A 26,881-nucleotide genomic window follows, 5' to 3' on the forward strand; every position below is an offset into this window, starting at 1 on the left:
GTATATAATTCCACATGTGTTAATTCATAGATTTGATGCCTTCAGTGTGAATCTACAATTTTCATAGTCATGAAAATAAAGAAAACTCTTTGAATGAGACGGTGTGTCCAAACTTTTGGTCTGTACTGTAAGCTGCTCTATTGCATGACTGTAGGAAGACATTTCAAAGTGTTTTTTTCTTGTATAGAAACACTAAATAATTTCTTTTCACATGGAGCTGTAATACAGGCATATGAATACATCTATCAGTGCAGAAAAATGTTTTTGTGTCACATCCCAAAAGAATTATCCCTTTTCCCCAGCAGAGGGCGCCATAGTTTGTTTATTTGTACAACCTGATCTTACTCTTTGAATGATATCATTTATGATTATGGGTTATGCTCTATCGGCCTGAACAATTTGTCAGGGGTCACACTGCGTTTGCCTTGTGTTTTTATTTTGCTACTTTCCCAATGCATGGAGAATAGAAACAGAAGAATCCAATGAGATCTGTTGTCCCTCAGAGTTGTCGCTAGATTTCAGTGAATTAATAAGCTGTATATAGTTTGGCTTCCTCAACACCAGTTGCCCTTGCATTACAAGCATCATCATTTTTAATTTACACCAATGGGGCTGTAGCCTCCACCTCGACAGCAATCGTGGAGAATTATGATGTGTCCACACACATTGGGACAGTTTTCTTTTTTTGACTGTTAATGTATCATTGACCCTCATGTAGTTGTTTACCTAGACATCTGTAATGCATGTTGGCCTAATATGTGTGATACAAGTGCCTCAGATGCTTTGCTCGCCCTTTAAAGGTTACAGGACTAAGAATAGAATAAAGAAATTTCATCTCGACCAAACTTTGGCACCTGTAGCGATCTAAGAGCTAATAGCTACTCACTGTGGCTACAATGATCAGGGAATAGAGAAAAAGCACTGAGCACTGAGAGCACCAGCAGTGATTGTGTGCTGGAGATGACGAGGAACTTGATACAGTGCTATCCTCATTTTATATAGTCCCACCTCATTTTCACATCTGGTTTAACCTCCCCAAATACCACCTCTGGCCTACAACATGATTTCCAATCCTTATGTATATTCACCCTCTTCAGAAGACCACCCCTGTAGAAGATCATTTTTTGGGTGGTGTCTCAAAGAGGTTCTGTGTGTGTGTGTAAATATATATATATATGGATATATATATCAACTCTGTACAAACTGACTAACCAATTAAAGTAGTACACATTGGGGCATACTTAGTAATCCTGTCTAAGTGTAAACTTAGACAGTCTAAAAATGTGCCGAATTTATCACAGTGGCCCAGGCTGTATAATAAATTTGGTGCATTTATAGACACCATCGTCTAACTTCATCCCATCTATTGGTTGGCTTACTTTGCGCCAAGATGCACTGACACATTTTAAGACCTGTCCCTTTCACTGTATGCCACAATTCTTCCCACTAAGCTACACCCCTCATTGGACAAGGTGCAAAAAGTGTCTAAAACACATAATAAATATGGTGCAAGGCATGTAAGCCACCATTTTAGCTCATATTGAGCTACATTTGTGGCACATTTAACTTCCCATATTATACATACATTAGCACATTGCAAATGGCAACTTACTTCTGCTAACCGCAGTCAAACAACTCTTTCTGCAGCTCCAGCATTTTGGGGCCAAATTAACAAATTGTGTATTAAACTGGACAGGATAGTCATCTCACCTGGCCCTGTCCATCAAGAAGTAAGGGAGGGTCTGGCAGAGGAAGCAGGAGGAGCAAGGGTGCATAGAGTAGCTTGGGCTTGCAATTAACTGCTTATTTGCATATGGATTAAAAGTACTTTTTCTCCAGCATGAAGTAATAGATCTCTAAGTAAAAGGTATCATTACATTCAGCTAGCCCTACCATATATTGTGCCTGTTTTAACAGTGAATTTTCTGGTGACCTGAATACAATAGGACGCAGACTGTAAGCTCCCTCTAGTGGTGGCCAGAGATAGTCAGAATTTGATATTTTAAATTGATGTCACCACAAATAAATATTAAAATATCAGCAGAGTATTTTGGACCAAGAAATAATAATAAAAGGCTGATGTCCACTTTAAGTCTTGTGCATCATGGTAACCATTGTTCACACAACCCTATGGGAGACAAAGTCACATGACAATTCCTACAACTTTTTACCCTGCAGGGAAACATTGACAGTTTGGTAACCTATCATTATACTGTTAAGTTTGCTATCGAAAAGCTGCCATGGATAACTTAAAGGGGTTGTTCACCTCGGAGACCTTGTGGGCAGATGCCCCAGAGAGGCCGGTCCTTCAGAGGCAATCATACTTACCCGATCCCTGCCTCTACCAGTCTGAACCTTCTTTATTCCGTCATCTAAACCCTAGGTTAAAATTGATGTTGAGCAGCATTCTGTTTTATACGTGCTGGTGGCCTGTACCTGCATCTGTACAATGACGTTGAATAATAAGTCCATTCCTAATGATACAGCATGGTCCGTAATGGTGCAGTGCATTGAACTGCTTCTCAGTGCATTGGTTTATAAACCTGCATGTCTTTCTCATAGGTATTTCCACTATTCTGTTGAGGAAGGTTAAAGGACCAGAACTAAAGTGCAAGTTGCCATAAATGTGTATATAATTAATGGTAGCGTTCACAATTATATAAAAGTATACAAAGTTTCTGGATATTATAAAAAGTAAACCAGTCTCTTAATTCTTATTATGTGTCATGGGGCCAATCCTGAACTGGAGATCCACAGAATATAGGAACTTGCAGATACACTGAAGATGCATACAAGATCCTGTGCCTTTTTTGGGGGGGCTTTTGCACTTACAATTGAAACTTTCATTTCATTCTACATTTGTGGTCATTTAAGCAATCCACTTAGCTTTAGCTATTCCCAAATTCCACTTTCTTCAGGCAAGCCAGTTACCATTTATTATATCTTGTTACCATGTATTAGTATTTGCCATATTGTTGTAACCATAGCATGAGTTGATTCTGAAGAATTCCCACAGGAATACATTCAGCACTTTACTTTTAATAGGTGTCATCCACCACTGGTCAATATGGTCTATATGGCTTGTTACCACCACATTTTTATGTCACTGTTCTTTATGGCTACACAGGTATATCTGTCTGCAAGCACCAATCTCGCCAGAAATAGACCATCCAGGTATTGTGCCAGCCATACGGTACCACAGCCATTGTGATACAATGATAAGATTATGAGCAGCTGTGGGAACTCCTGGTCATACATAGCATAGCCATGTAGATTACATTAGGCCCTATAGCTAGCCATGTATAATTACACATCCTTGAATTCAGTACCATCACATTCATAAATCCAACTATTTTCTGCCTTAGCATGTCTTCTTACTTTACATACGCGCTGAGATTTATGTAGTCTGTTTCCTTTTCTATTTACTGAAGCCTAGTATACTCTTCTGGCAGTGGAAAGTTATCAGCCATTGTAGTGCATTGATAAATGTGCAGTGAGAGCCTATGCATAGAATACTGAGAGGTTTTTATCAGTGCAAAGGCAACTGTCAAGTCCTGATTCTCAAGTCAGTTCCCCACCTCAAATAAACCGTAAACCGCAAATCACACCTCTCCATAGGGATCATTTCATTCTTTGGAGACTAGACAAAGTGGCTCCAAAAGATCTGATAGGCATCCCAGGCAATCTTTGGCGAATAGAGGCATTATAAGGTTAATTTTGGGTAATCTTAAGAAGTATCTATCAACAAAAAAAAAAATATTACTTATCTTCCAAGCCTGATGCTTATACCTCAAACGATCATTCACCAATTTACTTTCTTGTATATATAACTGCTCATAAACACAACCGCCGGATCATTAAAAAAAAGAACGATCTTCAAGAGAAATAAGCTCAAAGCTAATTTAAAGAAAAATCATGAAAAAAAAATTCAGTTTTCAAAAAATCTTTTGAATGGTCCACAATCTCCACATTCTTTACAAGGACAATCATTGTACATTGGCAATGATATTTGGTTTAGTGTTTTTTGCTGAGCTTTACTCTCTGTAAGGTCTGATCTGAATGTTTACTTGTTCATTTTTTATTTGTATGTGGCAGTGTGGGCAAGTTAGACATTCTGTGCTCTGTAGGCTGAGCTGGTCTATTCCAGACTACTTCATGGACAGAATTGTTTATGGGGTATATGGAAAAGGAGAGCTGGAAGGCAGGCTATCTCTCTTCTGCCGCAAGCTCCCATACCATCCTCTAGGTGAGAATGGATAGCTCCGGAATCCTGGAGATTTGGCCCCAGAATCTTCTGACTCTATAGATATATCAGACCCTGTGGGAGATCTTCTGGCTCTTGGTGTTTCTGGTAGAGAAGATCCATTGCCTACAGTGGGGCTCCAAGGTGTACCAATATGAACAGGAGACTGAAGACCTGTAACACCCCATGGTGAACTGCCCTTACGCTTTGCTGCATTGATGATATTACGAGCAAGTAAAGCTTTCATTTGCTTGCCGGCCTTGAGGTCAGTCTCCATTCTTAGAGGTGATGGCGACTGTGACCGATCACTCCAAGCTGGAGACATTGAACGTATTGGTGGAGGACTTCGAATCACCAAACTTTCATCATAACCCTGTAAGGATGTTGGGGAGCTAGGCCACCCATCTAGCGACCCTCCATGTTGAAGTGTTCTGTTGTATGAGGATTTAGCCATAAATTCTCTTGGTTTCTGTGGACAAAAACAAGTATAGTTTTACTATAAGTATAAAACAAGAGTTAACTGCATAATGAAGTTGAATCGAGAAACATCACTATTTCCATATAAGACCCTGCCCTTTGGCCTGACAACTGACATAAATGACACAATAACATGCATGTCCAGCTTAGAATGTGGGAAGGGTCAGAGGCTGCCAGCCAACTATGATGCTACCTAATTGTGAGGGAAACCATAGAATCACTGTCTAGTTTATTAGATGAGATTTTCCATAATGGTTAACCAAGGTTGTCAGCCCACATAGCAATTGCAGTAGTATACAGAGCGTGTACTGTGGTACAGAGTCCATAAGGCTCCATAGCACAGATGCAATCTACCCTAGAAGCAATTCTTACGGCATGACAGCAAGCACCACAGATGTCCAGGCACCCAAGGATTGCAATCTTTCTGAATCTCATATTTATTGCATAAAAATTGTGTTCAGACATTGATAGCACTCATTAGATTACTTTATATATGGAGCTGCTATTTGGTCACTGTATGTTGGTCTTATTTGAGCATTGTATAGTAGTATATAGCATTGTGTGGCACTGAGGAACTGTGTAATGTGTTATTTCTGTAGTGCCTAGTGGTAGCACTGTATAGTATTGTTGTTTAGGCAACTGTATGGTGCTATTACATGTGCATCATACAGTACGCACTTATAATAGGCACTATATGGTATGGTCATTTGTACATTGTACGACAGTATATCATATGTGAGAGACATCAACAGAAGGTACCACACAGGGCTCTTTAGGGGCCCTGAGGAGGATACAACAACCAAGAGAACCACTATATTTGCCCCACAAATCCAACAAGAAAAAATACTGTATGACTCAATATGAAATCGGATGCATAAAGAGGTCAGTATAGCTCCATAGCTGTAGTACACCTCTTCCTCGTGACATGACATCCATTGGTCACATGACCTTTATGTAGTTTAGTCCTATTAAGGTGGTTTTCTAAAACATTTATGCTAAAGACAGTATCTGATCAGTATCAGTCCGATACCCAGGACACCCACTGATCAGCTGCTTGAGAAGTCACCGGCATTTGCGGTAGCTCTGCAGCCTTCTCACAGCTTTGCCTAGGCTATGTGACTTCACATTCATTGGTCATATGGCCTAGGCATAACTCAGCCCCATTGAAGCAAATAGGGCTGAGCTTCGATACTAAGCACAGCTGCTATCAAATGGACAGCACTGTGCTTGGTGAGCGCTGGTGCCTTCTCAAACAGCTGATCTACTGGGGTCCTGGATTGGCCCCCATGATCAGATACTGGTGACCTATCCAGAGGATAGGTCATCACTAAAGTCTTGGAAGCCCCCTTTAAAGTAAGTGGGATTGCAATACCAAGCACAGCTACTATACAACACACTCCTCCTACCACCATGTCCTCTACAAACGGCTGACTGAGGGGGTACCAGGAGTTAGACCCCACCAGACATTTAACTGCCAGAAAACCCTTTTAAACAGTCCTGGGATATTTGTAGAAGTTGGAGTATGGTTCCTTTATAATAAAGAACTCAATTGGGGATCATACAAACAGGCATGAGATTCAGCTAGTTCCCTCCAGTTTTGGTTGTTAAAATTACAACTGGATCGGAGAACCGTGTTACTGGCTGAGTCCCGATCCGGTGCTCTGGCAGCGGCAGCTGGAGGTGTTCACTTCCATTGCTTCGCACAGCGGTGCTAGTTTAGCTCCTTAGTTGGGTGGTATGTGTGTGTAGTGTATATATAGTGTATATATATGTATGTGTACCAGGTATATGGTGTATTTATGTGTATGTGTGTTGCATATATATGGTGTATGTATATGTAAACATGTGTCGTGACGCAGCGTGTCCGCCGTTGAGTAGGGAACCTGTTGTTAAAAATATTAATCCCACCCCTGCATACAAAGCTTTGACCAGTGCGACATGCTAGTAGCATTACCAACTCAAACAATGGTCAATGTGGTGTGGCAAAGGACTTTCATCTATGCTTGCACCTTTTAAAGACTGATCATTTACTGTTGGCTGTAATGGCAAGAGGAGAATGTTATGGCCATGCTGTCCACCCCCTCACAGGACACAATGTTGATCCTGTAATCTGGTGCTCTTTGTGGACTCCTGGACTCTTGTCAAGATTACAATAGCTTCTTCCACCCTGATTTCAACCGTGGGATATGTGTAGTCAACTGCACCCCCACCCCCCATTGCATCATGTTATTACGCTATTCCATTGTCTACTATTTCATCTCAATGCGTGACTGAACTAAAGTGCCTTCAGCCTAATGTGACAAGTGCAACAATAATGATTAGTCAGGGTTGGGAAATGACCTAATGCAATTGTTTCAGAGCGACCCTTTAAGAAACAAAATTCACATGCAAAGAAGTCATTATTCTTAAAAGGGTGTTCATATGACAGATATCAATAGAATATGCCATGAATGTCTGAACGTAGGGGTCCAATGGATCCAGAGAATGGTGGTTCATGGTTCTTGGCTCCTGGCTGAGTAGCCGCAGTGATTCTATTGATTTACCCTAAAAATCTTTTTTTTACACAGTGCAATACAATGATTTTCTATGACACAGATAGAAACTATTAGGTGTGATACCTCTTTTTGCCTGCAGATGGCAGCAACTTGAATTTTGGCACTAACTACAAGCTGTAAGAAGCTGGAGCTGTACTTTGCAACATGATAACAGTGAAAGTGGAGAATAGTGGAGGCCACAGCAGGGTTGGAACAGCAGTGGCAGAAGATTGAGAATAGCAGTGCAGGATATTGAGGTGAGTATTAAGTATTTTTTTATTATTAAACCAATGATGCCTCTGGAAAACCCCTTTAAAATGTGTCCGGCATTGTTAAATGGTTTGCTCCATGAATAAATATTAATTGACTCTAATAGGTCACACAAAACTTTCAAAATATAAAAATGACCCTGTTGAACAATGTGTATGGTGCCCCCTGCTGGTCACTATTCCCATCAACCTAATGTGTCCAGTGCTGGTGGTCACACATGCTCAGTAGCTTAGCCGGACCCTCCAGGTCCTCTTGAACAGAGGTGGAACAGTTATTCCTGCTATTGTGCAGGTCAGCCATTACAAATCAGTACACTAGAAGCGGCTTCTCACCGGCACCAGGAGGAGGGAATCAAAAGAACAGCAGGGGGCGCCATAATAAGTATATAACAGCAACTTATAAATGATTCTAATTAATATTAGTAAATAGTAAATTAATTTTTAATCATGGTTCACCCCCATTTAACCCCTTAGTAACCAGCCTATTTTTAGCCTTAGTCACCAACCATATGTTTTCATTTTTTTTATAGTACCATTCAATTTTTTTTAAATTTCTCCATCAATGTAACCATATGTGGGCTTGTATTTCATGGGGCAAGTTCAATGGTGGACTGGCCATAGACCCTACAGGAACATTTTCAGGTGGGCCGATGCCCAGGGGCTACCCGAGCACTCCTCGTGGCTGGGTACATAATGATCTGATGCTCTCAGCATTTATTAATACTGGTGGCCGCAGGTACTTTCCTAAACTCAACTGTGTCATGGTCCTCAGGATGGTGATACAGCTAAATACTGTGGTGAGGGCAGCAGTATTTGTGCTGCACTGTGGTATTTTGGTTCTGCTGAACCAGTATTTTGTGCAGCACTGTGATATTTGGTTCTGCTGGGGCGGTATTTTGTGCTACACTATGGTACTGAAGGCCCCACCTACTTGTGTTGTCCCCGCCTACTTGTATTGCCCCTGCCTACTTGTGTTGCCCCATCTTCTGTCAATTAGAACCTGCCTACAACATGTTTTAGTTTTTTTTCCAGGGCCACGTTAAGTTTCCAGTCCACCCCTGGACATGTAGTTTTAATGGCACCATTCTAGGGTACCCACTCATTGATTAACTTTTATTAACTCCTTCTGGGAGGGAATGGGAAAAAACAGCAATTCCTCAATTGCCTTTTCATGTTTTAAATTTTGTGTTGTTCAATTTTATAATAAAATTATAACTTTATTCTCTGGGTCGGTATGTTTGCAGTGATAACAAATACATACAGATTTTTTTTAAGTTTTACTATTTTTGCATATAGTTTTCTCTCAGTGGAGCTGTGTGAGGGCTTGATTTTTGAGGGCTGACTTCATATTCTGCTGTTTGTCTGGCGATAAAAAAAAACAGCAATTTCACCATCAGAGTTAATGATGTAATAATTGTATCATTCAGGTCGTTAAAGACGAATCAATATTAGGTGGAGAGGTTTTTATGTTTTCATTTTTTTCCACTTTGACATGCAATTCTTTGATGGCTTATTAGTACTGTGTATAAAGCTGTCAGTGGAAAACTGGCAGGCAGTCTCTTAGGCATATGCAGAAGGCCTTTATTAGATCTTCTGGCTGCTATATAAAGGCACTGACATCCGGCGTTTGCATTTGTGGGAGTGACAATGAGGGACAGAGGGAATCCCCTCCCTCTGAAACCACTTAAATGCTGTGGTCACTATTGAATGTGGCATTTAAAGAGTTAAATGACCCTGATCTGTTTTCGTGATGATCCGACACAGGAGACTTGTGTCTTCCTGGCACACTAAGACTGGCTGAGACTGACCACTACAGGGTTTCTAGCTTCCCAGCACTCTGGCTAACATTTTAGATACATTTAATATTTTTTTTTCAGGTATATAAATAAGACCTCATGCACACGACAGTATTTTTTCACGGTCCGCAAAACGGGGTTCCGTTGGTCCGTGATCCGTGACCGTTTTTTCGTCCGTGGGTCTTCCTTGATTTTTGGAGGATCCACGGTCATGAAAAAAAAAGTCATTTTGGTCTCCGCCTGGCCGTGCGGAGCCAAACGGATCCGTCCTGACTTACAATGCAAGTCAATGTGGACGGATCCGTTTGACGTTGACACAATATGGTGCAATTGCAAACGGATCCGTCCCCCATTGACTTTCAATGTAAAGTCAGGAGTTAATATACCATAGGATCGGATTTTTCTCCAATCCAATGGTATATTTTAACTTGAAGCGTCCCCATCACCATGGGAACTCCTCTGTGTTAGAATATACTGTCGGATTTGAGTTAGATCGTGAAACTCATATCCGACAGTATATTCTAACACAGAGGCGTTCCCATAGTGATGGGGATGCTTCAAGTTAGAATATCCTACGAACTGTGTACATGACTGCCCCCTGCTGCCTGGCAGCACCCGATCTTTTACAGGGGGCTGTGATCCACACAATTAACCCCTCAGGTGCCGCACCTAAAGGGTTAATTGTGCGTATCATAGCCCCCTGTAAGAGATCAGGTGCTGCCAGGCAGGAGGGGGCAGACCCCCCTCCCTCCCCAATATTATATTCATTGGTGGCCAGTGCGGCCTCCCCTCTCCCTCCCCCCCAGTTAAAATCACGTTCCGAATCCCCCATCATTGGTGGCCAGTGCGGCCTCACCTCTCCCCCTTCCCTAGTTAAAATCACGTTCCGAATCCCCCATCATTGGTGGCCAGTGCGGCCTCCCCTCTCCCCCCCCCCAGTTAAAATCACGTTCCGAATCCCCCATCATTGGTGGCCAGTGCGGCCTCACATCTCCCCCCTAGTTAAAATCACGTTCCCCCATCATTGGTGGCAGTGGAGAGTTCCGATCAGAGTCCCAGTTTAATCGCTGGGGCTCCGATCGGTAACCATGGCAACCAGGATGCTACTGCAGTCCTGGTTGCCATGGTTACTTAGCAATTTTTAGAAGCATTATACTTACCTGCGAGCTGCAATGTCTGTGACCGACCGGGTGCTCCTCCTACTGGTAAGTGACAGGTCTGTGCGGCGCATTGCCTATAGCACAGACCTGTCACTTACCAGTAGGAGGAGCGCCCGGTCGGTCACAGACATCGCAGCTCGCAGGTAAGTATAATGCTTCTAAAAATTGCTAAGTAACCATGGCAACCAGGACTGCAGTAGCGTCCTGGTTGCCATGGTTACCGATCGGAGCCCCAGTGATTAAACTGGGACTCCGATCAGAACTCTCCACTGCCACCAATGATGGGGGAACGTGATTTTAACTAGGGGGGGAGGTGTAAGGCCGCACTGGCCACCAATGATGGGGGATTCGGAACATGATTTTAATTGGGGGGGGGGGATGTGACGCCGCACTGGCCACCAATGATCGGGGATTTGGAACGTGATTTTAACAAGGAGGGGGGGAGATGTGAGGCCGCACTGGCCACCAATGATGGGGGATTCGGAACGTGATTTTAACAAGGGGGGGGAGATGTGAGGCCGCACTGGCCACCAATGATGGGGTATTCGGAACATGATTTTAACAAGGGGGGGGGGAGATGTGAGGCCGCACTGGCCACCAATGATGGGGGATTCGGAACGTGATTTTAAAAAGGGGGGGAGATGTGAGGCCGCATTGGCCACCAATGATGGGGGATTTGGAACGTGATTTTAACAAGGGGGGGGGGAGATGTGAGGCTGCACTGGCCACCAATAATGGGGGATTCGGAATGTGATTTTAACAAGGGGGGGCAGATGTGAGGCCGCACTGGCCAACAATGAATATAATATTGGGGAGGGAGGGGGGTCTGCCCCCTCCTGCCTGGCAGCACCTGATCTCTTACAGGGGGCTATGATACGCACAATTAACCCTTTAGGTGCGGCACCTGAGGGGTTAATTGTGCGGATCACAGCCCCCTGTAAAAGATCGGGTGCTGCCAGGCAGCAGGGGGCAGTCATGTACACAGTTCTCAGTATATTCTAACTTGAAGCGTCCCCATCACTATGGGAACGCCTCTGTGTTAGAATATACTGTCGGATATGAGTTTTCACGAATTGAAAACTCATATCTGAAAAAGCTTTTTTGCAGACGGATCTGCGATCCGTCTGTGTGAAAGTTGCCAACGGCCACGGATCACGGACGCGGATGCCAATCTTGTGTGCATCCGTGTTTTTTCACGGACCCATTGACTTGAATGGGTCCATGAACCGTTGTCCGTCAAAAAAATAGGACAGGTCATATTTTTTTGACGGACAGGAAACACGGATCACGGCCGCGGATGAACAACGGTGCATTTTCCGAGTTTTCAACGGACCCATTGAAAGTCAATGGGTCCGCAGAAAATCACGGAAAACGGAACAACGGCCACGGATGCACACAACGGTCGTGTGCATGAGGCCTAACACTGACTACTCTAACTCAAATAGGTACTGTGCAGATGAAGCAGAGCTCAGTTGCATCTGTGATGCAAGATGCAGTTTGCAACCATAGTCTTGTATCTATTCCCTGGCCAAAGGAGAGAAGTTTGTTTCTGCACCCCATCCCCGTTACCCAACACCCAGAACAACTGTCCTGCCTCTCCCCCAACTACCGGTACTTTTTTATGCAGGCATTCCTACTCAGTACCCTCAGCGCTCAGATGCACAAAAGAAATTCTAAGACACCTGAATAAAAAAATCCCGCTGCAGTAATAATTACTAGAGATGAGTGAAGTTATGAAAAATTCGATTTGGCTGCTTCGCCGAATTTCACAAAGAAATTCGATTTGTGACTAATTACTTTGTCAGAAAGTGCATTTCTTTGTATATAGTGGGTGCAATGACGAACTACTCAGATTCCGCATTCATCGCTGATGGCAACATCTGAGGCTACCATTTAGGCCCCTTGCACACGACCGTATGGCTTTTTAAGTATTTTGCGGTCCGCAAAAAATACGGATGACGTCCGTGTGCATTCCGTTTTTTGCAGAACGGAATAGCTGGCCCCTGATAGAACAGTACTATCCTTGTCCGTTATGCGGACAATAATAGGACATGTTCTATCTTTGAACGGAACGGAAAAACGGGAATACGGAAACGGAAGGCATATGGAGTACCTTCCGTTTTTTTGCGGATCCATTGAAATGAATGGTTCCGTATACGGTCCGTATATGGAACTCAAAAAACGGAACGGAAATGGAAGAAAAAAACGTTCGTGTGCAAGAGACCTTAGGCCTCCTGCACACAAATGTTTTTTTTTCCCGTTTACGGGCTGTTTTTTTGCGTTCCGTATACGGACCGTATACGGAACCATTCATTTCAATGGATCCGCAAAAAAAACGGAAGGTACTCCATATGCCTTCCGTTTCCGTATTCCCGTTTTTCCGTTCTGTTCAAACGGACCAATGGTTTCAATGGTTCCTCAAAAAAAACTAAAATGTACTCCGTATGCATTCCGTTTCCGTCTTTCCGTTCCGTTGAAAGATAGAACATGTCCTATTATTGCCCGCAAATCACGTTCCGTGGCTCCATTCAAGTCAATGGGTCCGCAAAAAAAAAAGGAACACACACGGAATGTACTCTGTATGTCTTCCGTATCCGTTCCGTTTTTGCGGAAACATCTATTGAAAATGCTATGCCCAGCACAATTTCTTCTATGTAATTACTGTATACTGCATATGCCATACGGAAAGACGGAACGGAAACGGAAACACAACAGAAACAAAAACGGAACAACGGATCCGTTATAAAACGGACTGCAAAACACTGAAAAAGCCATATGGTCGTGTGCAGGAGGCCTTAGGCCTTTCAGGGATCAGAGTCAAAATGAAAAAAAAAAATACTCAAGACACATCGCGAAAACTTGCGCGGTGACTTCATGAAATCATACATCATACGTCACCTCGCGCAGGATTTTACGTGGTATCTTCAATCAAGATGGTCGATGGACGAGGTGAATATGTATTTTTTGTTTTGTTTTTACAACATTTCAGGGAAAATTGATTTGTTTCCACAAAGCACAAGGAAATTCGGCTTTGTGGCAAATAAAATTTTTCCGGAAATTTGGATTTGACTTCGATTCGCTCAACACTAATTACTATAATGCTCATACTACTTACTACTTAAAAGGGTTGTCCAGTCCTTTTATATTGATGGCCTTCAATATCAGATTGACCCCCCCCCCCGCTGATCAACTGTCCCGGAGTAGTTCTGCTGCCGGGATTACATAGCTACAGTTGCAAGAACCAGCTCCCCACACTACTAAATAGATATACAGTTGCAAGAAAAAGTATGTGAACCCTTTGGAATGATTCTGGATTTCTGCACAAATTGGTCATAAAACGTGATCGGACCTTCATCTAAGTCACAACAATAGACAATCACATTCTGCTTAAACTAATAACACACAAATAATTAAATGTTACCATGTTTTTATTGAACACACCATGTAAACATTCACAATGTAGGTGGAAAAAGTATGTGAACCCCTAAACTAATGACATCTCCAAGAGCTAATTGGAGTGAGGTGTCAGCCAACTGGAGTCCAATCAATGAGATGAGATTGGAGGTGTTGGTTACAGCTGCCCTGCCCTATAAAAAACACACACCAGTTCTGGGTTTGCTTTTCACAAGAAGCATTGCCTGATGTGAATGATGCCTCGCACAAAAGAGCTCTCAGAAGACCTACGATTAAGAATTGTTGACTTGCATAAAGCTGGAAAGGGTTATAAAAGTATCTCCAAAAGTCTTGCTGTTCACCAGTCCACAGTAAGACAAATTGTCTATAAATGGAGATAGTTTAGCACTGCTGCTTCTCTCCCTAGGAGTGGCCGTCCTGTAAAGATGACTGCAAGAGCACAGCGCAGACTGCTCAATGAGGTGAAGAAGAATCCTAGAGTGTCAGCTAAAGACTTACAAAAGTCTCTGGCATATGCTAACATCCCTGTTAGCGAATCTACGATACGTAAAACACTAAACAAGAATGTATTTCATGGGAGGATACCACAGAGGAAGCCACTGCTGTCCAAAAAACCATTGCTGCACGTTTACAGTTTGCACAAGAGCACCTGGATGTTCCACAGCAGTACTGGCAAAATATTCTGTGGACAGATGAAACCAAAGTTGAGTTGTTTGGAAGAAACACACAACACTATGTGTGGAGAAAAAGAGGCACAGCACACCAACATCAAAACCTCATCCCAACTCTGAAGTATGGTGGTGGGGCATCATGGTTTTGGGCTGCTTTGCAGCGTCAGGGCCTGGACAGATTGCTATCATCAAAGGAAAAATGAATTCCCAAGTTTATCAAGACATTTTGCAGGAGAACTTAAGTCCATCTGTCCACCAGCTGAAGCTCAACAGAAGATGGATGTTGCAACAGGACAACGGCCCAAAGCATAGAAGTAAATCAACAACAGAATGGCTTAAACAGAAGAAAATATGCCTTCTGGAGTGGCCCAGTCAGAGTCCTGACCTCTACCCGATTGAGATGCTGTGGCATGACCTCAAGAAAGCGATTCACACCAGACATCCCAGGAATATTGCTGAACTGAAACAGTTCTGTAAAGAGGAATGGTCAAGAATTACTCCTGACCGTTGTGCACGTCTGATCTGCAACTACAGGAAACGTTTGGTTGAAGTTATTGCTGCCAAAGGAGGTTCAACCAGTTATTAAATCCAAGGGTTCACATACTTTTTCCACCTGCACTGTGAATGTTTATATGGTGTGTTTAATAAAAACATGGTAACATTTAATTCCTTGTGTGTTATTAGTTTAAGCAGACTGTGATTGTCTATTGTTGTGACTTAGATGAAGATCAGATCACATTTTATGACCAATTTGTGCAGAAATCCATATCATTCCAAAGGGTTCACATACTTTTTCTTGCAACTGTATATCTATTTAGTAGTGTGTGGAACTGGTTACTGTAGCACTGCTCCTCCTGAAGTGAAAGGGAGCAGCGTTGCAGTAATCAGATCCGTCCACTACAAAACAGATGGAGCTCTCTAGTTCCCTGCGCCTATTTCCAGCGCCGGTGCTTCTCCGAAACAGCTGATCAGAAATAGATGGCCTATGCTGAAGACAGGCCATCAATATATACTTATATAAAGTTACTTTTATATTACAGTATAGGTTGGTTCCGATATTCAGATACCCAGGGGCGGACTGGGAAGTTAAAGTGGCCCTGGAAAAAACCCTAAAAGTGTCCCCATGTTGTAGACAGGTCCTCATTGACGGAAGGCAGGGCAACACAAGTAGGTAGGGACAACAGAAGTGTGTGGGCAGAGGGGCAGCAATACTGTGGTGCAGTACAAAATACTGCCCCAGCAGAACCAAATATCACAGTGTAGCACAAAATACTGTTCGAGCAGAACCAAATACCACAGTGCAGAACAAAATACTGCTACCCCTGTTGAAATATTCAACTTTATTACCGTCATGAGAAGGTGATATAGTTGAATTCAGGAGGACGCCTACGGCCATTGGTCAAGTGCATAAGTACCTGATGGTCCTAGCATTAATTAATGCTGAGAGCATCAGATACTAATTTACTCAGCTGGCGGGAGAGAGGAGGGCTCAGGCAGCCCCCCCGTGCATCGGCCCACTGAGAAATTTCCCTGTAAGTTCTATGACCAGTCTGCCTATGAATATACCAAAATTTTGCATGGTTTCAATTAAGTAAACTGTATTTTATCTAAAAAAATGTTTTCATTGTCACTTTTTATTAAGCCCTGGGTCTGTGTATAGAATGTGCATAGGCACCTCCTAAGGTATACACATTGTCCACATTTGCCCCTTTATTTGATCACTTGTAACTTGTTCGAGGACTATTATGATTAGGACAGGATTTGTCACAGGATAGGTGAAAAATGTTCAATTTCTGGGGGTCCCACTGCTGGAACCCCTAGAAAGGAGGATCCCATTTCTCCTTATCGGCACAAGCAGCAATCAAACATTTATGAAGTGGATCCTACGAATGAATGATAAATGTATTTGGTGAGAAAACCCCTTTAAGAGAAAGAATATGCTAATGTTTTCTGGTCTTGTAATAGATTATGGAAAATGTGGCTAAGGCTACTTTCACACTTGTGCTTTCCCTTTCCGCTATTGAGATCCATCATAGGATCTCAATAGCGGGGGGAAAACGCTTCCGTTTTGTCTCCATTCATTTTCAATGGAGACAAAACTGAACTGAACGAAACGGAATGCACCAAAATGCATTCCGTTCCATTTGGTTGCATCCCCATCGCGGACAGAATAACGCTGCAAGCCGCGTTTTTCTGTCCGCGATGTGGTGCTGAGCAAGAGGGATCCGTCCTGACACACAATGTAGGTCAATGGGGACAGATCCATTTTTTCTGACACAGTAGAAAATGGATCCGACCCCCATTGACTTTCAATAAAGTTCATGACGGATCCATCTTGGCCAAGTTAAAGATAATACAACCGGATCCGTTCAGAACGGATTCAGATGGTTGTATTATCTGAACGGAAGCATTTTTGCTGATCCATGACGGATCTAGCAAAAACTGGTGTTAAAGTAGCCTAAACAGTTTCTTCCCTGAATACTTCTAATATTGCAATAGTAAGATTTATATCTTTTGCAATGTCACACTGTACATTTGCTAGCGATATTGCATGTCATGATTAAATATCTTCTGTATTATTTCATATTGTATGTTAGTGTCATTTGCTTCTTTCATACTAAGTCTAGTTTCTCCATTGTGAGGAAGCAGTGGTGATTGCTCAATAAAAGCAGTCAAGGATTGGATTAAAGGTATTTTTGGGGGATTTTAATATTGATGGTCTATCCTCAGGAGAGGGGATCAATATCTGATCGCTGGGGGTCCAAAATAATGTCCCTCCACCGATTAGCTGTTCGGGATTACCTCCGGTGCTAGAACTGCACAGATCCATCCATTGTGTAGTGGATCGAGCTGGTTACTGCAGTGCTGCTACCACTGAAGTGAAGAGGAGCAGCACTGCAGTTACCACATCTATCCACGAGAGCAGCACTGCAGTTACCACCTTTATCCACTAGAGGAGCACTGCAGTTACCACCCTATCCACTAGAGCAGCACTGCAGTTACCACCTCTATGCACTAGAGCAGCACTGCAGTTACCACCTCTATCCACTAGAGCAGCACTGCAGTTACCATCTCTATCCATGAGAGCAGCACTGCAGTTACCACCTTTATCCACTAGACCAGCACTGCAGTTACCACCTCTATGCACTAGAGCAGCACTGCAGTTACCACCTCTATCCACGAGAGCAGCACTGCAGTTACCACCTCTATGCACTAGAGCAGCACTGCAGTTACCACCTCTATCCACTAGAGCAGCACTGCAGTTACCACCTCTATCCACGAGAGCAGCACTGCAGTTACCACCTTTATCCACTAGAGCAGCACTGCAGTTACCACCTCTATGCACTAGAGCAGCACTGCAGTTACCACCTCTATCCACTAGAGCAGCACTGCAGTTACCACCTCTAGGCACTAGAGCAGCACTGCAGTTACCACCTCTATCAACTAGAGCAGCAGTGCAGTTAGCACCTCCACCCACTAGAGCAGCACTGCAGTTACCACCTCTATCCACTAGAGCAGCACTGTAGTTACCACCTCTATCCACTAGAGCAGCACTGCAGTACCACCTCTATCCACTAGAGCAGCACTGCAGTTACCACCTACATCCACTAGAGCAGCACTGCAGTTACCACCTCTCTCCACTACACAATGGATGGAGCTGTGCAGTTCTGGTGGCAACTTCTGGCGCCTGAGCTACGGCAGAACAGCAGATCATCAATCAAATATCCATAGCCGATATTGATGATAGCCCATTAATATTAAAGTCCTGGAAAACCCCTTTCAGGTCAGTCAAGGTGCCTGGGCAAAAAATTGGAAGGGGGCCCTGTGTTTCATCTTGGTCTTTGACCCCACATGACACCCTATTTCAGCCACATGTAAGGAGGGGTGGATGTACATGTACATGGTCCGCTCAACTGAACTCTATGGGGCTATTTACATGTAGCAAAATTGCACTTTATGGCAACGAACGGTCCTCATACAGTCTTGGCAGGGCATCCCGTTTTTAAATGAGAGATATGCCTCCAACAAACATGCCTACATAAAGGTATGTTCACACAATGGATTTTGAAAATCTGCCTACAAAATATGATGCTTTTTTTTTCATGCGTCTTTCATATGGTTTTTGATGCATTGGTGTTTACATCAATACAAAACTGCATTTTCAGCTTATGTTATGTTATGCGCTGATCTGTGCTAAAAAACATGCATAAAATGCGCAAAAACCCATGGACATGTACAGAGCTGTTTTTTAATGCCTCCCATTCATTTCAATGGGAGATTCCGTGTGGATTCCGCCACAACATAAGGCATATTTCATGTTTCTTTTTTTCACGTGTTAAAAAAACGGAAGTGCTGCTTCCCATTGAAATGAATAGGAAGGAGTTTTGAGACATTTTTTGGAGCAGATTTTGAGGTGGAAGATGGCAGTCAGAACCCAACGCTGCGCCATGGATTTCACGGTTGTGTTGTTTAAAGAGGTTGTCCGCTTTTTACTATTGATGGCCTATCCTCAGGATGCTCATGTGCTGATGGTAGGCATGCCATAGAAGTGAATGGGAACACCAAACTTGTAATTACACTGCAGGTAAACAGAGAAGAGAAGACAGCGCTCATACAAGCGCTGCCTTCTCTTCAAAAAGCTTATCAGCGGGGGTGCTGGGTGTCAGAACCACGTCGATTTGATATTGATGACCTATCCAGAGAATAGATCATCAACAGTAAAAAATGGACAGCCCCTTTTAACTGCTTTTGTACACTACAAATAGAGAAGTTTTATGGTCAGATCCTACATTGTAATGGATAATGATGCTTCTATTGCTGGATTCCTCACTGTAATAGACCATCCAACACACTTGGTTTTCTGTGGGATTTGCTCAGTGATACATTCTGATATACTGAAAAAACATGCAAACAAGTGTCCACTCCAAGCCATGGACCTCATGGTAAAGACTGAGAAGACCATGTCAAAACTGCCTCCACTTATACACTCCAATCTCTTCCAATCCCCAATATTGCGGTAATCTAATGTGTTTGATTAATACATAGTCTTTCTTTCTTCTATGTAACATTTTCAAAGGCCCCTTTTTGAGATGCGTTCCTACATGACGCAAACATGAATATAATTGTCAATACCAGGAATTGCTTAAAGGGGTTTTCTCATAAACAGTATTCATCAGCGGTCCTCAGGATACGTGATAAATGTGATTGTTGGGGTCCAAATATATAGAAATCCGCAGCACTCACCAGTTAAATAGAAAAATCTGGTTACTTTATTTAGACCAGCAGCATAACAACAGAGATGTTTCGACCACCTCTGGTCTTTCTTAAGTAGTCTGCTTGAGAAAGACCAGAGGTGGTCGAAACGTCGCTGTTGTTATGCTGCCGGTCTAAATAAACTAATCAGATTTTTCGATTTAGGCTACTTTCACACTTGCGTTAGGAGCGGATCCGTCTGGTGTCTGCACAGACGGATCCGCTCCTATAATGCAAACGCTTGCATCCGTTCAGAACGGATCCGTCTGCATAACTGTTTATTTCAGATCTGATTTTTCACTTCGGAAAACTCAGATCCGACAGTATATTCTAAACACAGAAGCGTTCCCATGGTGATGGGGACGCTTCAAGTTAGAATATACTGAGAACTGTGTACATGACTGCCCCCTGCTGCCTGGCAGATGCTGCCAGGCAGCAGGGGGCAGGACCCCCCCCTCCTGTATTTAACTTATTGGTGGCCAGTGCGGCCCCCCTCCCTCCCCAGTATTAATTGTAACCAGTGCTGCCCCCCTCCCTCTATATTCATCGGTGGCCAGTGCGGATTCCCAGTATTAAATATGACCAGTGCGGCCTCCCCCTCCCTCCCCAGTATTAAATATGACCAGTGCGGCCTCCCCCTCCCTCTATATTCATTGGTGGCCAGTGCGGATTCCAAGTATTGTGACCAGTGCGGCCTCCCCTCTCCCCCCCCCCTAATTAAAATAACCCCCCCATCATTGGTGGCAGCAGAGAGTACCGATCGGAGTCCAAGTTTAAATCGCTGGGGCTCCGATCGGTTACCATGGCAGCCAAGACGCTATTGCAGTCTTGGCTGCCATGGTTACTTAGCAATAAATAGAAGCATTATACTTACCTGAAGAGCTGCGATGTCTGTGTCCGGCCGGGAGCTCCTCCTACTGGTAAGTGACAGGTCTGTGCTATAGGGAATGCGCCGCACAGACCTTTCACTTACCAGTAGGAGGAGCTCCCGGCCGGACACAGATACCGCTGCTCTTCAGGTAAGTATAATGCTTCTATTTATTGCTAAGTAACCATGGCAGCCAAGACTGCAATAGCGTCTTGGCTGCCATGGTAACCGATCGGAGCCCCAGCGATTTAAACTGGGACTCCGATCGGTACTCTCCGCTGCCACAAATGATGGGGGGGGGGGATTTTAATTAGGGGGGGGGGAAGAGGGGAGGCCGCACTGGTCACAATACTTGGTATATCGCACTGGCCACCAATAAATATAGAGGGAGGGGGAGGCCGCACTGGTCATATTTAATACTGGGAATCCGCACTGGCCACCGATGAATATAGAGGGAAGGGGGGCCGCACTGGTTACAATTAATACTGGGGAGGGAGGGGGGGCCGCACTGGCCACTAATAAGTTAAATACAGGAGGGGGGGGGTCTGCCCCCTGCTGCCTGGCAGCATCTGCCAGGCAGCAGGGGGCAGTCATGTACACAGTTCTCAGTATATTCTAACTTGAAGCGTCCCCATCACCATGGGAACGCCTCTGTGTTAGAATATACTGTCGGATCTGAGTTTCACGATGTAACTCAAATCGGATGGTATATTCTAACATAGAGGCGTTCCCATGGTGATGGGGATGCTTCAAGTTAAAATATACCATCGGATTGGAGAAAACTCCGATCTGATGGTATATTAATAGGGACTCCTGACTTTACATTGAAAGTCAATGGGGGACGGATCCGTTTGAAATTGCACCATATTGTGTCAACGTCAAACGGATCCGTCCCCATTGACTTGCATTGTAAGTCTGGACGGATCCGTTTGGCTCCGCACGGCCAGGCGGACACGAAAACGCTGCAAGCTGCGTTCGGGTGTCCGCCTGCTGAGCGTAGCGGAGGCCAAACGGTGCCAAACTGATGCATTCTGAGCGGATCCGCATCCACTCAGAATGCATTGGGGCTGTACGGATCCGTACGGGGCCGCTTGTGAGAGCCTTCAAATGGAACTCACAAGCGGAGCCCCGAACGCTAGTGTGAAAGTAGCCTTAACTGGTGAGTGCTGCAGATTTCTATATATTTGCTGCATGACGGGACCCCCAGCCAGGATCTCTACCCGTGAGCACCATTATTACTGCCCTTATCATTGACATGTCTTTCCCATATTGGAATCTGTAGTGCTGCTTACCCTGCATTTATTTATTGTTGGGGTCCAGTCACGAGAACAGAGGTCCCTGAGTCCCTTGTGTGAATGGAGCAAGGAGTACATGAGTGACCATCGCTCCATTCTCTTCTATAGGACTGACGGACACAGTCAAGCACTATCCTTTAGACATGAACAATGAAATTATCACACCACCACTCCATTTACACAGGGAATTCAGGGACCTCTAGCAGTGGGGGTCCCAGCAGTTGGACCCCCAGTGTTCATACTGTTATCACTTTATCCTGTGCAAAGAAGGACCGGCACTCACTTTCTTGATGATATGAAGAAACTTTTATTCAAAGCATAATAGCATCATCAGTGACTAGTTTTGTCTTAAGCCTGAGCCGAAGCTAGTCACTGATGATGCTATTATGATTTGAATAAAAGTTTCTTCATATCGTCAAGAAAATGAGTGACGGTCTTTCTTCGCTAAATACTAGTCGGACGCCTTCCCTGGACGCGCGCACCACGTGCAAACCGCAGTGCTGACCCATCTTCTCTGATACTTATCCTGTACATAGGTAAATGTTGTTTTTGGAAAAACCTCCTTAACTTCCAAACTATGTAACTTAAAGGTGATCTGTTGGCTCTCTGACATGTCCATTTTACTAAACACTTGCATTACTCATAAAATAATTCTGGAGCATATTTTCTTAGAACTCTGCATTGTGCTGTTCCTCTGTTATTCCTCTGTTATACATGAATAAATTGACAATTGGATGTTTATGTTCCACTTGTTATGATGCCCTGCACAGTCTAACACTATCAAAACTGATAGGACAGCATTGTTTCATATGTAACTAGAATACAGCAAAACTTATGCAAGTGGCAGGGCTACTCCGATGTCTTTGAATTATTTATATTCTAAATTATTGTGCTTGATTTAAATGGAATCTGTCAGCAGATTTGTACCTATGAAACTATCTGACCTGTTACATGTGCGCTTGGAAGCTGAAAGCATCTGTGTTGGTCCCATGTTCATATGTGCCCACATTGCTGAGAAAAACTAAGTTTTAATATATGCAAATGAGCCTCTAGAAGCAACGGGGGCATTGCCATTAAACCTAAAGGCTCTGCTCTTTCTACAACTGCCGAATCCCCTCCTCTTGCATTGACAGGGCCTGGCAGTGTAAATGTTATCATGCCTGGCCCTGTCAATCAAAATGCAAAGGGGGCGTGAGAGATCAGCGCCTCTAGGTATAATGGCAACACCCCCATTTTTCTCAGCAATGTGGGTCAGCCAGTTTCATAGGTACAAATCTGCTAACAGATGCCCTTTAAGTATCTCCTTGCCTCCCCAGGTCACCTTCGCAGAGGCCCAAAAAGTTGACTGAAGAGTTGCATGACTGGGTCAACGCACTGCAACAGACCTTACCTTAGGGATGTGTGACCTGTGTGGTCACACATGGAAATTTAGCAGCCCCGGATGGCCTGGCACTTCAGTATTATGTATAGATTGTTCTGTATTGCACTGTTATTAGATGACTTTATCTGTGGCGCTCTTATTTAGTGTCACTGTATATTGTTATTTGAGCACTATATGATGGTATTTACTTAAAGGGGTTGTACAACCTGTTTGTATTGATGACCTATCCTCCCTTCCAGCCAACACTGCAAGGAAGATGACGCCTAGTGTAATGAAGAAGTAGTAGTGATCAGCAGCGGCGCCGGGTGATCAGACCCCCGCAGATCAGATATTGATGACCTATCCTGAGGATAGGTCATTAATATAATGTACACAAGCCCTTTAACTATTGTGTGGCACTAATTCACTAATTCACTAGGCACTGTAAAGTATATAGTGGTGAATATTATGTAAAAAAGAATTTCACTAGTAACCACCAGTGTGAGGACCCTGATTACAATATCTTAGCATTTTGGGCCCTTGTAAATGTGTTACTGAAGTTTTAAGGATAAATTGAAAATATCATCCATATTGTTAAATTTAGGGCAAGAGGTAACCACTAACTGTGTGATGACCCTGTCAAACACCTTGCCTGTCTCAGTTTCTTGGGCTCTTGTGTGCTTGTGTCATCATGGAAAGTATAATTTGAAAAGTATTTCTAAGATATGATTGTGTGTTATATGTAACATTTTTGAAAAAGAACACAATGATGCAAAAAAAGGAGGCAGAAGCATACATACGCACAAAGAAAGGTCTCAATCATACAGAAGAATTCTCTTTAACATACTCATAGCAAAAAGTGCATATATGATCAAATAATAGGAAGCAAGAACTCAGACAGACAGAAATTGTCCAGAAATGACACAGAGGATGTGAAAGATGAAGAAGCAGGAGAACCTTAGAAGTCCAAGTAGAGAGTAGAAGGTTGAATGTCTTTAGAGAAATATTTAACATACTTGTTGTTGTTGTGGTTCAATTATTATTGTTAAGACAGTATAAAGGTCTGACTATGATGACAATTATATATATTGAGTTTTTGTTTAGGTAAAGTACCACTGACCTGCTTTGGTTTCAGTACCTAAGACATCACCACCACTAAAACTTCTAACTCTTACAGTTAAAAAAGGTCAACAATATCATTTGTAATATGGAGAAGGTTTCCACACCTGTGAATCCAAGCCTGCATTTTTGGCAGAAAATGTTGGACGAGGAGCTTGTACTACAGTCTTGTTTCGAGGTGATGAACCCATTGTATTCGAAAATGGAACCGGAGATAATGGAGAGACATGGCTGGTTGGTGTCCTTCTTCCAAAGCTGGGAGGAGTATCAGACACTGGAGATGGTGACATATTGATAGAAGAAGGTGATCGGATAGACTGGAAATAAGATGGAGAATACATAGTAGGAGAAGGAACTATAGGGGAGGTTGGGCATGATGTTTGCCTGGTAAACCGATGTGATTCAAGCACCATGGGTTTGGGTGGAGGTGCAGCTTTGGGAAGTGTGCTCAAAGGATCTTTAGCTGGTGAGAGGATGAACAAAGAAGACTGAAGTTGGTATGGCTGGCGTTTAGATATTTCAAGTTCCTTTTGCGATTGCACATTCTCTGAGGCAGTATTATTTACAGGTGTAGAGGCAGGAAGCTTAGGTGATCTTTGGTTGTTATTGAGTTGTTGACTAAATAGAGGAGGTGGTGTTTTGGAGGAAAACTTCCAAGATGGTGGCAGAGACATTGTAGGAGAAGGAGATCGGATGGAGTCTAATGGTTTTGGGCTCTCTACCACAAAACGTTCCATTCTGGACTGTCTCCTTGCAAACAGTTCTGCACCTTTCCCTTTATCATCTGAAAGGACTTGAATGGGCATAGGTGGGGGCTTTTGACTTATTCCAGGGGACTTTAGACTGGATGACCAATCGGGCATTGTATTAGCTTGATCAGAATTGTTTGCTGCATTAGGTGATTTATTCTGAAAATTTGATGCTTCTGCTCCAAGAGCAAATGGCTCGTCTTCAGTTGATACATCTCCATGCACCTTATGTTTTCGTCTTTCATCTGCATTTTGCACCATTGATAGAAGTTCTGGATTAGGTGCCATCTTTGGCTTCTCAATAAATGTGAACATTGATTTCTTAGATCCCTTACGTGCTGATATTGCTTCTAGAATACCAGTCTTTTGCTCTGGTGTATGTTTTGTTTCTCTGTGGTTGATCACTTGTTGCACAGGGGTAACATGTGCTGGTTCTATGGGATATAAAGCTGAGTAAGCAGGAGGAGATCGAATACGTGTGACTGGAGGAGGACTTGATAAAGTTTCTGCATAAGTAGGTGGTGGAGGGACGTCAATAGAAGGACTTTTTTCTGAAGAACACATGCTTATCTTGGCAGATGAGTGACCTCCAAAAGGTTTAGCTGTTCTGTTGCTTATAGATTTTGGTTTTGATAAAGTAAGATGTACTTCACAGTATTGTGTGTTTGGTGAGCCATTTTGCCCTTTCTTAACAGGCGGTTCTGTTTCTTGGTTAGTTTGAATAACTAAACCATTACTGTTAGAGGTTGACACAATTAAAGATTCCTTAAGATATGCACTAAGAGGTCCTTGATGATCTTCCTCTGAAGCACTTGGTGAAGGTGCTCTTTTATCTACAGAAGGGAAATCAGTATCTTTGTTCTCATCTTCCCAGACATCGTCAGTTTCACCTGTGCTTCCATGGTTGGTTGCTGTCTCTTCCATGCTTAGGAAATGTGAGGGTTTCCTAGAGGCAAGATCTGAAAGTTTTACACCATGTTGGGCCTGGCTTGGGCTTTGTGCTCCAGATCGTTGTGCAAGTTTCTTTTCCTCAAGAGCTTTTAGCTTTTGACGACGTCGGTGAAACAGCTGAGCTCCTCTCGAACAACTTCCCGAAGGGCTTAGCTGGGAAGCATTGTTATCACTAAGCAATTGTGCTTCCCTCAATTCTTTCTCGGTAAGACTGAAGCTTCTTGGAATATCTATGAAAAACAAGAGAACATAGTTGCTTAACTTTAAAGTATATATCACAAATAAAGAATCACTAAACTACTGGGGAACATGAAGGAATTACAATAGTTGAAGGAATTTTCTTGAATGAACAACAAGCAGGTTTTAGTAATGAGAAATCACATAGTTATGTCTAATATAGACCCTTTGAAATATATCATATCTCAACAGTTTACTGTTTATAAAGTGCTCAAGAATCAGGGATGAGAAAGATGCAGACAGCAGCATTGACTATGTACCCAGAGCTACATTGCATTTACATTATCACAATACAATATATGCCTACTATACAGGAAGTTGGACATGGACCACAACTGAAAATGGAGCTCCTAATCTAATGTTGGCTTGTTCCTCCACATGCTCTACCATAATGGAAAAGTAGAACTTGTCCATACCTACTCTCCCAGAAAAAGATGTAATGTAAAGCTTCAATAAAAAAATCTGTAACACGGCCCCTACCTACC

At 43.2% G+C, this 26,881-nt stretch overlaps 1 protein-coding gene across 3 annotated transcripts in view; it reads right to left on the minus strand.

Moving 5' to 3' along the window:
• Positions 1 to 2,819: 2,819 nt before the first annotated feature.
• The window catches only part of SYNPO (synaptopodin), a 113,016-nt gene continuing 88,954 nt past the window's right edge, over positions 2,820 to 26,881 (minus strand). For all 3 annotated transcript variants that reach the window (XM_040440511.1, XM_040440503.1, XM_040440520.1), the window contains 2 exons: positions 24,567 to 26,389; positions 2,820 to 4,712 (listed from right to left, as the gene is read on the minus strand). In XM_040440511.1, the coding sequence (XP_040296445.1) occupies positions 4,170 to 4,712; positions 24,567 to 26,389 (2,366 nt within the window). In that variant the 3' untranslated portion in view covers positions 2,820 to 4,169. The remainder of the gene's footprint in view (positions 4,713 to 24,566; positions 26,390 to 26,881) is intronic.

Source organism: Bufo bufo, chromosome 1 (genome assembly GCF_905171765.1).
Source record: "Bufo bufo chromosome 1, aBufBuf1.1, whole genome shotgun sequence".
Taxonomy (NCBI): domain Eukaryota; kingdom Metazoa; phylum Chordata; class Amphibia; order Anura; family Bufonidae; genus Bufo; species Bufo bufo.